The following is a 13,971-nucleotide window of genomic DNA, read 5'->3' as shown; positions in this document are numbered from 1 at the left end:
TCTCCTTCCTGCAGAGGCCCTGGTGGGGCAGCTCTCCCCAGCACGGCGCCTGTCAACTTCCCGGGCGAGTGGGAGCCATCCGTCCTGGGGCAGACTTTGCCCAAGCGCGCTTGCTGACCGCGACGTGGTCGGCCTGGGCTTCGGTACCACAGCGCACCAAGGAATGGGGCAGGTTTTCGAAGGGGCTTCTCCTCGCCCGGAGTTTGAGCAGTCGCCGTTGTGAGCATCCCTTTGCACTTTGGTCTTCTTGTCATTTTGGAAAGTGGTTTCAGGGTGGGATTGAGGTTGCAGGGAGTGCTTGTGAATCAGTAGGCCAGGAGGCAGCACAAGTGGGACGGACTGCCTCTTGCGTGGAAGCTCGCCTGCGTGCCCTTCAACGCTGTCTCTGAAGGCCCCATCCTCGGCACCCACGATGTTTGCACCAGTTACAAAACAGGCCATTTCCTGTCTCTGACACCGTGGGATTCCAGGGCTTCAGATGCGTCCCCATCACCCCAGCTTCCCAACTCTTCCCGCCCTGGGCAGTGTCTGTACCTGCAGGGTTTAGAGCTGGACAAATGCAGGCCTCTGCCATCCCCTTTGCAAGAAGAAGTCGTAGCTGCGAGTTTCGATGAAAGCAAGGGGCCCATCCTCATCGCCCCCTTGGCCGTCTGGCTCGGGGAGCCCTCTGTCCTGTCTGCCACACTTTGGTGATCATGTCAGATACACTTGTTTAGTCATGTAGTCAAAATGGACGGCTGCTAGCCTCGGTTTCTTGTTCATACCCCACCAGTGGACCCCAGGATCCAGCACACAGGGGCTCTGAGTGTTTCCCCTTCTTTATCCAAAGAAAGGGGCTGTCACAGCACTCAGCTGCACCGATCAGAGACCAGAGTTGGCTGATGCGCAGAGGAAGTTAGAGACCCTCCAATCAGAGACCAGAGTGGGCTGATGGACAGAGGAAGTTAGAGACCCTCCAGTCAGAGACCAGAGTGGGCTGGAAGTTAGAGACCCTCCAATCAGAGACCAGAGTGGGCTGATGGGCAGAGGAAGTTAGAGACCCTCCAGTCGGAGACCAGAGTGGGCTGATGGGCAGAGGAAGTTAGAGACCCTCCAGCCTCGGGACCGCGTAGAAAGTGCATTGCAGTGAGTGGTCTTTAGCAACAAGTTAGCAAAATTCTAGAACATCCAGAGACAGAAGTATTCTCTTTTACGGTGGCTGTTGTAGAAGCCATCTCTTGTTTGTTTGGTTTTTTTTTTTAAGATTTATTTATTTATTTGAAAAACATAGTTAGAGAGAAAGATCTTCCTCTTACTGGTTTACTACACTAAGAGCTGGGCCAGACTAAAGCCAAGAGGTTGGAATTCCATTCTGGTCCCCCGTGTAGGTGGCAGGTGCCCAAGGACTTGGGCCACCTTCCACTGGTTTCCCAAGTACATTTGCAGGGAGCTGGCTCAGAAGTGGAGCAGCCGGGACTTGAACTGATGCTCTTGGGGCTGCCAGTGTGGCCAGTGGTGGCTTAACCTGCTGTGTCACAATGCTGCCAGCCCCTCACGCTTGTTTTGCTTTCAATGTCATGAGACATCTTCTCACTGACATTTGGGGGCTGTTTTCCTGATGTTCATCAAAAGTGTTTATGTGGTCAGAAGGCTACGCAGGTATGAAACAAGTACTCAAGGCAGCTGCTGGCGCAGATTTAGGCAGATGCATGGGAGCGCTGTGTCCACACGTCAGCCTGTAGCGCTGTAGGGCGGGGTTGGATTTGTCCATCAGATTTTCACGGTGTGCACGTTGTCGTCTAAACACGTGATCTCGTTGTGTTTTGCTCTGCCGGGGGTTGCCGCCTGAAACAGTGCCTCCTGCTGCGTAGCCTCTGCGTTTGGAGCCGCGCACCAGGTCACCGCGTGGTGTCACAGGCTCTGCCCGTGTGTGTTGTCAAGGTCGTGATTGTGCGAACGCCCAGCTCCGCCTTCCTGGTGTCCTGCGTGGCTGCCACCTGCCCTCCAGTCCCCTCTGGGGGCTTCTGCCCGGGCTTCCAGGGGTGCATGACCCATGGGGACTGCAGGGCCTCCGTGTGACCTGGGGGCTTGGGGAGCGAAGCAGTCCCACTCAGGCACCTGCATCCCCTTGGGTGCAGTGGCAGTGAGAGCCCAGCCGTGGTGGAAGGACGGGGGCCTCTCTCTGCAGAGGTTTGGGTCTGAGGCACGCAGCACTGTGGCGCAGCCACAGGCCTCGCTGGCTGTGGCCACCACCATCAGCAACAGCTCGGGACCACAGGGGTCCATTTTCACACTCCTGTCCCACGGTAAGGGGGAATCTGCAGCCACCGCAGCAGAGTTTGCAAACAAGCATCAGGTTTCGTCCCAGGAAAACACCCTGATGTTTTCCACAGTTGGCTGCAGACAAAAACAGAAGGTCATGTGTGATGCCCCATGGAAAAGAAGGTTTAATGATGTTTTCCACCCAGCATCAGAAGACTCAACTCCAAGTCAGACGTTTCCTTTATATCATGATGGTCTTGTTTGGGCACATTCCTTTTTTGACAAACTTTTTTTTTTAAGGTTTCTAATTTATTTGAAAGGCAGTGTTACAGAAAAAGAGAGAGGTCTTCCATCCGCTGGCTTACTCCCTAAATGGCTGCCACAGCCAGGGCTGGGCCAGGCTGAAGCCAGGAGCCAGGAGCTTCTTCTGGGTCTCCCACTTGAGTGCAGGGGCCCAAGCACATGGGCCACCTTCCACTACTTTCCCAGGCAAGTTAGCGAGGAGCTAGATGGGAAGTGGAGCAGCTGGGACTTGAACTGGTGCCAACATGGAACGGCGGCACTGCAGGCAGCGGCTTTCCCTGCTGTGACCCCTCTGACAGACTCTCGCTACTGAGCACTTAGGCTGTGCTGGGCGATGACCATACACGAGACGTACATAAAAAATAAGTCAGAGGGCCCCTGCGATGCGCGGAGCCAGACCACAGCACACAAAAGGCGCAGAGGGGTGCCGTGTCTGGAAGGAAGCTCGGGTGGGGCTGAGAAGGGTTCCACACGCAGGCTCAGGGCCCTGGCTGTCGCCACTCTGTGCAGTGCCCAGCGTCAGCTGTGGCGCATCTGATCTTCTGTGACAGTGGCCAGACGTTCCCCCTTGAACGTCTCTCGTCTTTTGGCCTCTGTGGGGTGTGTGTGTGTGTGTGTCACAGTTCTGTATGGAAAGTGTGTGGTTCCTTAACCATGGTGCGTGGATATTGTTTGCAGAATCTGGCTCACCCCCGGGCAGGTGACCACAGTATGCAATGACCCCCTGACCCCGCCTAGACTCCTCGCTACTGTGCTTGCCTGTACTGCGCACAGTGGTCTTGGTCAGCCCTCGAGAGGGCGTCCCCCTCACTGTGACAAGAGCTCAGTGTGACAAGTGCTGTCCACTGCTGGCATCACAGTGAGTCGTCCACCCAGCCACTTCCCTGGCCATCTGTGTTGTACCACTGAGCATACAGTGTGGAGCGTGCAGTGTCCTCTCGGATGGGCGCGGAGGGTGCAGCTGCCATCAGCCCAGGTGGGGAAGAGAGCAGTGTTCTTGGAGCCACGTTCCCTGTCTCACCCGTGCAGGAGTTGAGGTTAAGTGAGAGGTGGAGCCCAGGGCCACACGGCTGGGGCCAGGCCGGGAATGTGAACTCTGTGCTCAGTGGCCTGGCCCCTGCCACGGGGCTCTGTGTGTGCAGAGCCCTTGTCCTGCCTGGTTTTCTGCTTCCTCCCTGTGCCTCTGCTGTGTGCTCCTGGAGCTTCTTCATCAGGAGAAGGTGGGGGAGACGCTGGCATGCAGAATGGCGGGCGGTTTGTGGGTCCCCAGGCCATGGTGGGCCCAGGCTCTGGCATGCCACTGGGGCGGGGGGAGCCCAGGCCGTCCCTGTGCAGTGCAGCCACACGTTTCCATGTGCCCTATATGCCCTCTTTCTTTCTGTCTGTCTTTCTTTCTCTCTCTCTCTCTTTCTTTCTTTCATGATTATTTATTTATTTAAGAGGCAGAGAAGAAAGAGAGGGGTCTTCCATCTGCTGGTTCACTCCCCAGATGGCCGCAATGGCCGGAGCTGTGCCAGTCTGAAGCAGGAGCCAGGAGCTTCTTCCAGGTCTCCCACATGGGTGCAGGGGCTCAAGGACTTGGGTCATCTTCTACTGCTTTCCCAGGCCATAGCAGAGAGCTGATCAGATCAGAAGTGGAGAAGCCGGGACTCAAACCGGTGCCCATAAGGGATGCCAGCACCGCAGGCGGTGGCCTTACCCGCTGTGCCACAGCGCTGGCCCCAATGCCCGTTTTCTTGAGCCTGCATCGTGAACACTGCCCTACAGAAGTCGTTCCCACTATTGCAGACACACAGAGGTGTTGATTTTCCTGGTCAAGAATTTGAAAAACATCCGAGCGAAAGGGAGACAGTTAAGCAAACCAGGCCATGGGCTGCTCTTTATGATTTAAAAAGAAGAGGAAGAAGAAGCTTTTGAGCATGTTTGCCCTGGGATTTGGGGCGATGCTCAGGACCGAACTCTCACTTTGGAGGCCTCTGAGTGCCAGACACCTCCCTCTCACGCCAGGCCGGCTGCAGCCCAGGCGCGGCACATTCAGGACCCTGGACAGAGGCCTTTGGGCCGGCTCCCTGCACCCCACAGGGGTGGGACGTTTCCCAGAGGTGAGCAGTGTGCGTTCTCATTAACCTGCTGGGTTCACTGCTGGCTGAGGCGCTGGGCGCTCAGCCCCTCGCCGGCCGCCCAGCCCGCGCGGCCCTCCCTGGGAATGGGGTCCCCGGGTGATTTAGCAGCTGTAAGCACCAAACTTGAGAAATGGTTGTGGCTGATTATGTGAGAAGAGATGAGGCTGGAGAGCAACGGGAATCTCTTGAAATGATTTCATTTCCACCTCGCGGGCTGCGCCGCACGCCAGAGCGCTGCTCAGAGCACACCGGATTAATTTAAACTTGGTGCAGCTTGCGTTCGGCTGGAAATCAACTAGAGAACAATTTGATTTCTGACTCTCAAGGATCAGGCCCTGCCTTGCATTCCCAAGCGCGTCCCTTCTCCTCGGCGTGTCCCGCCCCGGCCTCCTCCGGCCACCGCCCCACGTGGCCATGTTCCTCCTGGCCGCCACAAGGCTCCGGGAGAGCCGGTGGGCACGGAAACACTGAGGCCCTGAGGTCGACAGCAAGGGGGACTGAGACATCCGTGGGCACAGAGAAACCACAACCACGATGGCTTGGTGGAAACAGAGCTGCTTCCCCGGGGGCCTGGCCTCGGCTCCACCAGAGAGGCTGAGAGCTTCCCAGTGTGGGGCTCCCGGAGCAGCCGGGCTGCAGGGCACCACTGGTCTGCCACACAGAGCCTGGTCCTGGCAGGCGGCTGGAGACCGGGCCCCCGGTCAGCGCCCCTACCCCAACTCAGCCTCATGGCCTTTAGCTGCTGTTTTCTTTTTTAAATTATTATTAATTAAAAAAAAAGTTTAACTATTTGAAAAGCAGAATCATACCAGATGGAGAGATCTTCCATGTACTGGTTCACTCCCCAAATGCCTATAAAACCAGGGCAGGGCCAGGCAGAAAACCAAACCAAGTCTCCCACCCGGGTGCAGGGACCCAAGTACATGGGCCGTCACCTGCTACCTCCAGGATAGGGAGTAGCAGGGAGCTGGCACTGAAGCAGAGCCAGGACTCAAACCCAGGCCCTGTGATACGGGATCCAAGCCTCCCACGCAGCATGGAGCCCTGGCTTCCGGTTCTGAGTGCACCTGGTGCCCCCTCCCAGCACCCAGCTCTGAACACACAAGAATGTCCTGGCAAGCATTTTTTTTTCCTAATTTTCCTCAACTAATTACTTTGTAGCATTTAACAGGATGCCCTCTCTTTTTTTTTTTTTTTTTTTTTTGAAAGCAGCTTTAGTAAGATAAAATTCACACAACATACACCTTGCCCACATAAAATATGTAATTCAGTAGTTTTTAGCATCCATCACCAGTGAATTTTAGAACATTTTCATTGCCTGAAAAGAGAAGCCCCATAATTCATGGTCAGAATTTGCACCTTTTTTTTTTTTTTTTTTTTTGAAGCTTTCTAAACATATTGCAATAACACAGAGCTTCATCTCACCTCACGATCAAAGTTCCCAAATTCCAGCTCCCTTCGCCTCCACGTACGGAGCTCTCTGATTAAAAATGGCCGAGGGGGGACTCTCTTGGCCCCTTATTTTCTGTGGCCGGGGCTCTCCTATTGTATCCCTTTCCTCCCCGTGTCTAACTCCGTCCAGCACTGTGTTGTCTTTTCCTTTCCCCCTGCACCTGTCATCTTCCCCGGCCCCCCGTGGTGTCCCCGCTGCCCCTGTGACATTGTGTACCTCTGTGCGTGCGGCAAAGAGAAGCGGACAATAACGCCCGTCTCTGAAACATCTTCAGAGATGAGGATTCAAGTAAACCTCCTCCCGCTGAACGCAGCCGTCAAAAGGACTGCGCGAAGGGGCGAGGTTTTGAACTTCACTTCACACTCACCTTTCAACAGAGACCCGGGATGTTATGATTTCCTTGGGTGGCAGAGGTGGCCTGTTCTTTATTTACCAGCCTACACATCTCCCCAAGCCTCAGAAAGAACAGAGCCTCATTAAAGACCCAAATGAGCTTTATTTTGTTGGCCTTGGATCAAAGGAAGCGTGCCTTCGCGTCCAGTTCCTGCCATGACTTCCTCTGGGTCTTCTAGAAGCTCTTGGACTTCAGCTGATTTTTCCCCCCCGGCACCAACAAATGGGCCTGTCTTTGATAATTTTGAATTGCTTTAATACAAAAAAAAATTTCTTTTTTTAGTCACGCATTGTAGCTAACACGGCCAGAGAGGTCCGTTAAGGGGTGTGCGTGAGCAAAGGAGACTTAGTCCTTTTGTCTTTGTTTTCTTGCTTTCGTGCCGACGCACGATGCTTCTTAGGAACACGAGTTGCAGGGCATGTCCTGTCTCGAATACACACAGAAGATTCACAGCCAGCCAGCCAGCCCGTGGGGGGCCTTGAGTGGCTTCCCCACAGGGGGAGCTCCTAATAGCAAGCCCTCAATGTCACCCTCCAAACCTGGCCCCTGAGGACAAGGGTCTGGGGTGTCCCTTTAGTGCAGGGACCACCACTCCCTGAGACACCGACCCCAGGGTTGGGGAGGGGCCTGGCCTTGCTGGGATGGGACGTGCTCGCTGGGAGGCGTCGGGGGCAGTAGGCAGCAGGGGCTGCAGCAGCAGTGACGTCTGTGGAGTTCAAGGGCTCCTGCCCAAGCAAGGACCCCCCGGGACGGCAAGGACACAGGGGCCACAAGCCCAAGTGTGTGTCTCAGAATCAGCCCAGATATCAAAAACCCATCACACACCTGCCGCCCACGCTCCCCCCAGCCCGGCTCCCCACGACAGTTCATCAGAAGCGGCCCGGCTAATGATCATCTGGGCAGATCATCGGACGAGAGTTAATTGTGAGGTTCGATGTGGCATCTTGTCAGCAGAGATAAGTTGTCACGTTTTCCACTTGAGCTGAAACTAAATGATTGTAAAATAAGTTATGAGTGTCCTTGGGCCCGTCTGCCGGAATGATGGCTACGAATGTGTTCCTGGCCATCCGTCTCAGGCAGGCTGCTTGATATTTATGCGGACGGAATGTTATTTTATTCCCCCTGTAGTCATGCCTGTCAGCTCGCGGAGTGAAAAGTGGAGCAGCCCCTGTGACTCGCACGTCATGTACCGCCGCTCGGAGGGAGCGGCTGCAGATTGTGGTCGTTAGCACCCACATTATGTATTTTGGGGGGCGGGGGAGTGTGGAACATTGATGCCCGATTGGGAAGAACTAATGGCTGACGCCAAACACTCGGGCCGGCGGCCAGCCAGCCCCCTCCTGGCTCGGCACCACACGCCCGGGACCCCGGTCCCTCCGCCGGAGCTGGTCTGGGTGTTCAGTAATGAGGCGTTGGCTTTTTCAGTCTGACATGCGTATTTCATCTTTGCCTCTCCCCTCCCGTGTCTAAGAGTCAGGAGTCATCTTCTGTCCCCGTGCCCATAATTGATACAAAATAGAACAGATTCTGCGGACGCAGTCCGGGGGCAGGCTGCATTCTGGGGTGGACAGCGTCTCAGGCGGGGCTCTCAGGGGCCTCCTGAGTTTGAGGGATTTGTTGTCAGGCTAGAGAAGTGGCAGGGAACGGAAAGGCACGGCACGGGTGCCGGGTGCAGCCTGATTGCTCGTATTTTAAACCAGGCACGTGTTAACTCCTGTGCGAGAGGTAGTAGCCAGGGGCATCAGTCCAGCAGCCCTGGGCTCAGTGACCAGTTAACCAGAATCCAGCAGCTCTCTCCTAAGGCCACCCAGGCTACTCCTGTCCGTGGCCACAGCCTCCCTTGACCCAGATCCTGGCGTGCCTTGGCCACTGCTCCCTGGTATGTGCAGTTTTTGCTCCTGGTGACACAGCCCTGCCCCGTGCCCACATCCGCTCCCTGTGCCCCCCTCCCCGGAAGAAATGCTTCCTCACTGGCAGCTCCCCCACGGGGCTGTGCACTCCTGGCCTGAGCCTGCCCCCAGCCGACCCCAGCCTGGACACTGGCTTTCTCTAATACTTGGGTCCTCGCCCCCCGAGCCCACTGTAGGTGTCCAGCCTGTGTGTGGTCACAGGGCCGCTCCTGTCCCCGCTCCGGCATGACAGCGGGAATTCAGCTGACGGCCGTGGGCCATGTTGTGTTGGAGCTCTCACTGGGACAGAGGCAGGATAGGGAGTGGTGGAGCCCAGCCTCACCTGCAGCATGAGCTGCAGTCCCTTCCTGCCCCAACCTGTGCCCTCTAAACTGGGCTGAGAACGGGGCCCCCAGGCCCACCGGGAGCAGGGCCTCCTCAGCCACATGGGCCGCAGAGCTGAGGCTGGGCGGTGGAGCCCCTGGGTCCCACGGTGCTGTGTGCACGGTTTCTCAGACCCTGCACCTCCTCTTCTGGGAGCCACATGAGGCCCAGCTGCTGGTCCAGCTTCCTCCTCTGTCTTTGCGATTCCGCTTGTTTTCTCAGCACAAGATGGCCCCGTGCCAGCCTCCACCGCTGCCTCCACGCAGGGCATTTGTCTGTTCTCTGCCTGCCAAGCCCTGCTCCTGCACCGCCTTCTGGCACGGTGGCACTGTCATCCCTTTTGGACCCGAGGGCCTAGCCAGGAGATGCAGAGGCCCGGGAAGCTGTGGGTTGGCCTGGTGGACGAGCCCATGGTCCCTCGCCCTCTCCCTCCATCTTCGGCTCCGTGCAGTCAGCACACTTGCCGTGGTAGGACTCCTCTCTTCTCTCTCTGAGCCAGTGGCAGGGTCCAGGAGAGCTTGTCTTGTATTAACGGAAGGGGAAGAGATGAGAAAGGTGTTCTCTGCAGTCCCTGGAAATCCGTCTCCAGTGATGGGGCGGGGCAGGAAGACAGGCTGGCCCGTTGAGCGTACCTGGCAAGTGTGGGGTGATGGGTGGGAGGTTGTGGTCAGGGTCTGTGGACTTCCCTCGTGGTCTCAGCTGTTCACCCCTGAATGGGTTGCAGACAGCTGGAAACTTATGGGATGGTGGTCTGACCCCGAGTGTGCTTGTGTGCTGGTGGTCAGTTTTAAAACTAGGTCACAGGGGCCGGCACCGTGGCACAGTAGGTTAATCCTCCGCCTGCGGCCCCAGCATCCCATATGGGCGCCGGTTCTCGCCCTGGCTGCTCCTCTTCCAATCCAGCACTCTAATGTGGCCTGGGAGGGCCCAAGTGCTTGGGCCCCTGCACCCACGTGGGAGACCAGGAAAAAGCTCCTGGCTCCTGGCTTCAGGTCGGCGCAACTCCAGTGGTTGCGGCCATTTGGGGAATGAACCAATGGAAGGAAGACTTTTCTGTCTCTCCCTCTCGCTGTCTGTAACTCTACCTTTCAAATAAGTAAATAAAATCTTGTAAAAAAATTAAAAATAAAGCTAGGTCACAGAATTGATGGGATGTCTCTGCTGCATACCGCACAGCGGCTCCCCCGACCCATGTGAGCCCTCAGACACTGGTCAGCCCTCCAGCACCAACGCGTGACGGCCATGACCCCAGCCGCCCTTCTGGGTCCTGGGGAAGAACATGGCCCAGGCCCCACATGCCTGGAGTTCCAGTCACCAGAGAGACAGGCACATGGGGGACACAGGGAGGGGCTGGGATGGTGGTCACATGGGGGACACAGGGAGGGGCTGGGATGGTGGTCACATGGGGGACACAGAGAGGGCCTGGGACGATGGCCGCATGGGGGACACAGGGAGGGGCTGGGACGATGGCCGCATGGAGGACACAGGGAGGGCCTGGGACGATGGCCGCATGGGGGACACAGGGAGGGGCTGGGACGATGGCCGCATGGGGGACACAGGGAGGGGCTGGGACGATGGCCACATGGGGGACACAGGGAGGGGCTGGGATGGTGGTCACATGGGGGACACAGGGAGTGGGACAATGGCTGCATGGGGGCAGGCCTCTCCTGGGCTCCCTCCTTTGGCTTCTAGGACCTAAAACCTTTGGCTTCTGTTCTGCTGGCCAAGAGAGACCCACTCAACGCTCCCCATCCGGGATGGCTACTGAGGCTGCGGGGGCCCTGAAACCCCCCAGCCTAGGGAGGCACAGATGGAGGCCCCAGCAAGGTCATGCGCACAGCCCGTGCACTGTGGCAAGCCAGACTGGAGGGAGCATGGACAGCAGTGGGGAGCCGAGCAGAAGTCAGAATGGTAGTGGGACAGGGACGTGGTCAGCGCATCAAGGCACAGTGCTGTTAGAGGCGGGAGGTAATCTGGCATGTGTGGTGCAGGCTGGAGACGGCGTGAAGTGCTGATCCAAGGTCACTGCATACCAAGAGTTCCCTGCGGGTGGGATCCCAGAGCCGGTGGGCACTGGGTGCAGGTCGGGGGGGCTGCCCTCTTTTGAACAAGAGGGTTTTCTTGAATTTTGGTTTTCAGTGAAGTGAAGAGTGAGGTCATTGTTGGGGTGCTTGGGGAGTAAGGAGAGGCTGTTGGGAAGGGGTCCCCAGGTTGCTGGAGAAGTGGTCAGACCGGAAGGCAGGCCAGGTCCCTGGGAGTGCCCCTCTCAAACGCCAAGGCCGCGGCTCAGCGCTGTGCAGGCCTCCAGCCCCAGCCTGGTCCCGGGTGCAGCTGGCACAGCACTGGACAGAGTTGGGGCTTCCCCGTGAGGGAAGGTGGGGGGAGAAGGGAGCAGATGGGACTCAAGGCGGGGCGGGGGTGTGAGTCTCCAGTGGCGCAGGATGCACGGCTGCTGCACCTGTGAGGAGAGAAGGGGGCCATGCACAGATGCTGGACGGTGCGGACGGAGGGGAGCGTCCGTCCTCCTGGGAGTGGGGGACAGGGCTTCCTGCTCTTGGCACCTGAGGGGGACTCTGAGTGAGGCTGGCTGAGCGGCAGGATGCGGGTGAGGTCCCTGGAGGGGTTAAGGCTGCTGCTGGAGTTGTCAGGAGACAGCGGGGCTGAGCTGGGGTCAGCGGGCAGTGGGCTGCAGAGGCCATGCACGGAAGCTTCTGGAAGCTGGTGCTGGCAGGGACAAGCTGGGTCTGCATGGGTGATCAGGGCAAGGAGGATGCCAAGCTACACAGTGTGTTCGGTTGGGAGGTCCCTAGCACTGGTGCTTGGGAAGTGCGTCCCCAAGGGAGAGCCAGGTCTCAGCTAGCACAAGGTGACATGGGCTCAGCAAGAGCAGGCCACCATTGCCAGGGAGTTTGTGCCGACCGACCGTAAGTCCAGCAGCTGAGGGTGAGAGGGGCGATGTGAAGTTGAGATTCTGCAGGGTGTCTCACTGTTTGAGTGCTAGGCCGGTCAGGTCTTCATTGTGAGGCCACAGCATGCATTGTCAAACTCAGTGTCTCCAGCTTCTACCCTGGAAACCTGCAGTGGCTACACTCTGCCCAGTGCTGACTGCCCTACCAGGGCTGCCTGTCTCAGAACCTGTAGATGTTGACTGTCCCTGCTGGGCCACCTGTCTTAGAACCTGTAGACACTGGCTGTCCCTGCTGGGCCACCTGTCTCAGAACCTGTAGATGCTGGCTGTCCCTGCTGGGGCTGCCTGTCTCGGAACCTATAGATGCTGGCTGTCCCTGTTTTGTCCACCTGTCTCGGAACCTGTAGATGCTGGCTGTCCCTGCTGGGCTGCCTGTCTCGGAACCTGTAGATGCTGGCCGTCTCTGCTGGGCCGCCTGTCTCGGAACCTGTAGATGCTGGCTGTCTCTGCTGGGGCCGCCTGTCTCAGAACCTGTAGATGCTGGCTGTCCCTGCTGGATCCACCTGTCTCAGATCCTGTAGATCCTGACTGTCCCTGCTGGGCTGCCTGTCTCAGATCCTGTAGATCCTGACTGTCCCTGCTGGGGTTACCTGTCTCAGAACCTGTAGATGCTGGCTGTCCCTGCTGGGGTTACCTGTCTCAGAATCTATAAATGCTGGCTGTCCCTGCTGGGCCGCCTGTCTCAGAACCTGTAGATGCTGGCTGTCCCTGCTGGGGCTGCCTGTCTTGGGCTGATGTCTGGATGCCCTCACCGTGTAGCCAGCACTACACGGCTCCCTGGAGGGAAGACGGGCCCCTGCAGGCTGTGGTGAGAGGACAGAAGCCCCAGCTGAGGGGTCAGCAGGAGTTCAGTGATGAGAGATGCCAGTTTGGGAGACAGCCTTGTAGGCCTGGAGTGGCAGGACAGACACACGGGTGGGAGTGGACGTGTCCTGTTGAGCTGAGAACATGCCCGAGAGACAGAAAGAACGAAACAGCAGAGAGCGGAGGTATCTGCACATGGGGGAAGGGGCTTTGGAAAGCAGCCTGAACCGGGGGTTCCCGCCCCATGCAGGCAGGCGCTGTTCCACACTGAAACTTGTACACCTCCTCTGCCCCCACAGCTACACTGCAAGCAGGAGCGTGCTCGGGGTGTTTCCTGCATCTGGGGAGACTGGCCAGATGTGTGGCCTGGAGAGCGGGGGCCAGGCAGAAGGGGAAGAGTGTTGGTGTCAGGGCGGGCACAGGGGGTGGCAGCAGAGAGAGCTGCACTTGAGTGGAGCGGTGAGAGTGAGCCAGGTCCCCTTGCAGCCTGCTTCAAGGGAGGAGAGGTGTGGGGCGGGCAGCTTGGTCAGCACAGGACCAGGAAGAGCCAAAGCTGGGCCCTCCCTGTGTCGTGTGCCCCGGAAACTCCCCTCCAGACACAGGAGAAGAAAGCGGGCACGGTGAGGTTACAGGGATCGGGAGGTAAGGACAGGGACGTATCGAAGCCGCCCTCTGGGTGGAAACCCTGACAGGAGACGTGGGTCACGGTCTTCACCTTGCCCTGGAGCCAGACTCCAGCCCTGTGGCTTTGTCAGCGATGTAACTCTGTGCCTCAGTTTCCCTTTCTGTGACGTGGGAGTGGTAATGATAGCACCTCCACCCTCCTTGGAGCCCGTGACCGCCTCCTCCACCTCGTGCCTGAAACGCCGCCCTCCCGCTAGGACCTGCCCCAGCCACCCTGGAGCCTTCCCAGGCGGGGCCCCGCGTGATGGGGGAGCGTGCGGCGTGCGTGTCTCCGCGGCCCCCTTTCCGAGCGCTTACCTGTGCGTTCTTTTGCCTTTCCGGTCCGGTGGCAGACACGGGGCTGGGAGACTCCGTGTGCTCCAGCCCAAGTATCTCCAGCACCGCCAGCCCCAAGCTCGACCCGCCCCCCTCCCCCCACGCCAACAGAAAGAAGCACCGGAGGAAGAAAAGCACCGGCAACTTCAAGGCCGACGGCCTGTCCGGCACTGCGGAAGGTAAGGTCCCCGGGGGCTCCCAGAGCAGGAGTCTGCGTCTGAAAACCCGTTCCTGCCCTGCAGGGCTGCGGGCCGCGCCCCCTCAGGCCCAGCAGCCACCGGGCCGTGCGCGTCTGCAGCAGGGCCACCACCGGCCCCTCGTGCTGCCCCACAGCGTGGCTGGTCGGCCACGGTGCCGGTCCCCCCGTCGTCAGCCGGGCGAGTGCCGTAGTCTCGCCCCACCTGGGCAGCCTG

The 13,971-nt window shown here is 58.3% G+C and overlaps 1 protein-coding gene across 21 annotated transcripts in view; it reads left to right on the top strand.

Moving 5' to 3' along the window:
- The window catches only part of AGAP1 (ArfGAP with GTPase domain, ankyrin repeat and PH domain 1), a 514,165-nt gene that overhangs the window by 375,716 nt on the left and 124,478 nt on the right, over window positions 1-13,971 (top strand). For 16 of the 21 annotated variants that reach the window (XM_070071492.2, XM_089328880.1, XM_070071490.2 and 13 more), the window contains one exon: window positions 13,576-13,737. The exons of the other annotated variants lie outside the window; for them this stretch is intronic. In XM_070071492.2, the coding sequence (XP_069927593.2) occupies window positions 13,576-13,737 (162 nt within the window). The remainder of the gene's footprint in view (window positions 1-13,575; window positions 13,738-13,971) is intronic. 21 annotated transcript variants of the gene reach the window in all.

Source organism: Oryctolagus cuniculus, chromosome 3 (assembly GCF_051225735.1).
Source record: "Oryctolagus cuniculus isolate XC-2025 breed Fujian yellow rabbit chromosome 3, ASM5122573v1, whole genome shotgun sequence".
NCBI lineage: Eukaryota > Metazoa > Chordata > Mammalia > Lagomorpha > Leporidae > Oryctolagus > Oryctolagus cuniculus.
Note: the sequence above shows the minus strand (reverse complement) of the source record. Positions and strands in the feature narration are given on the sequence as shown.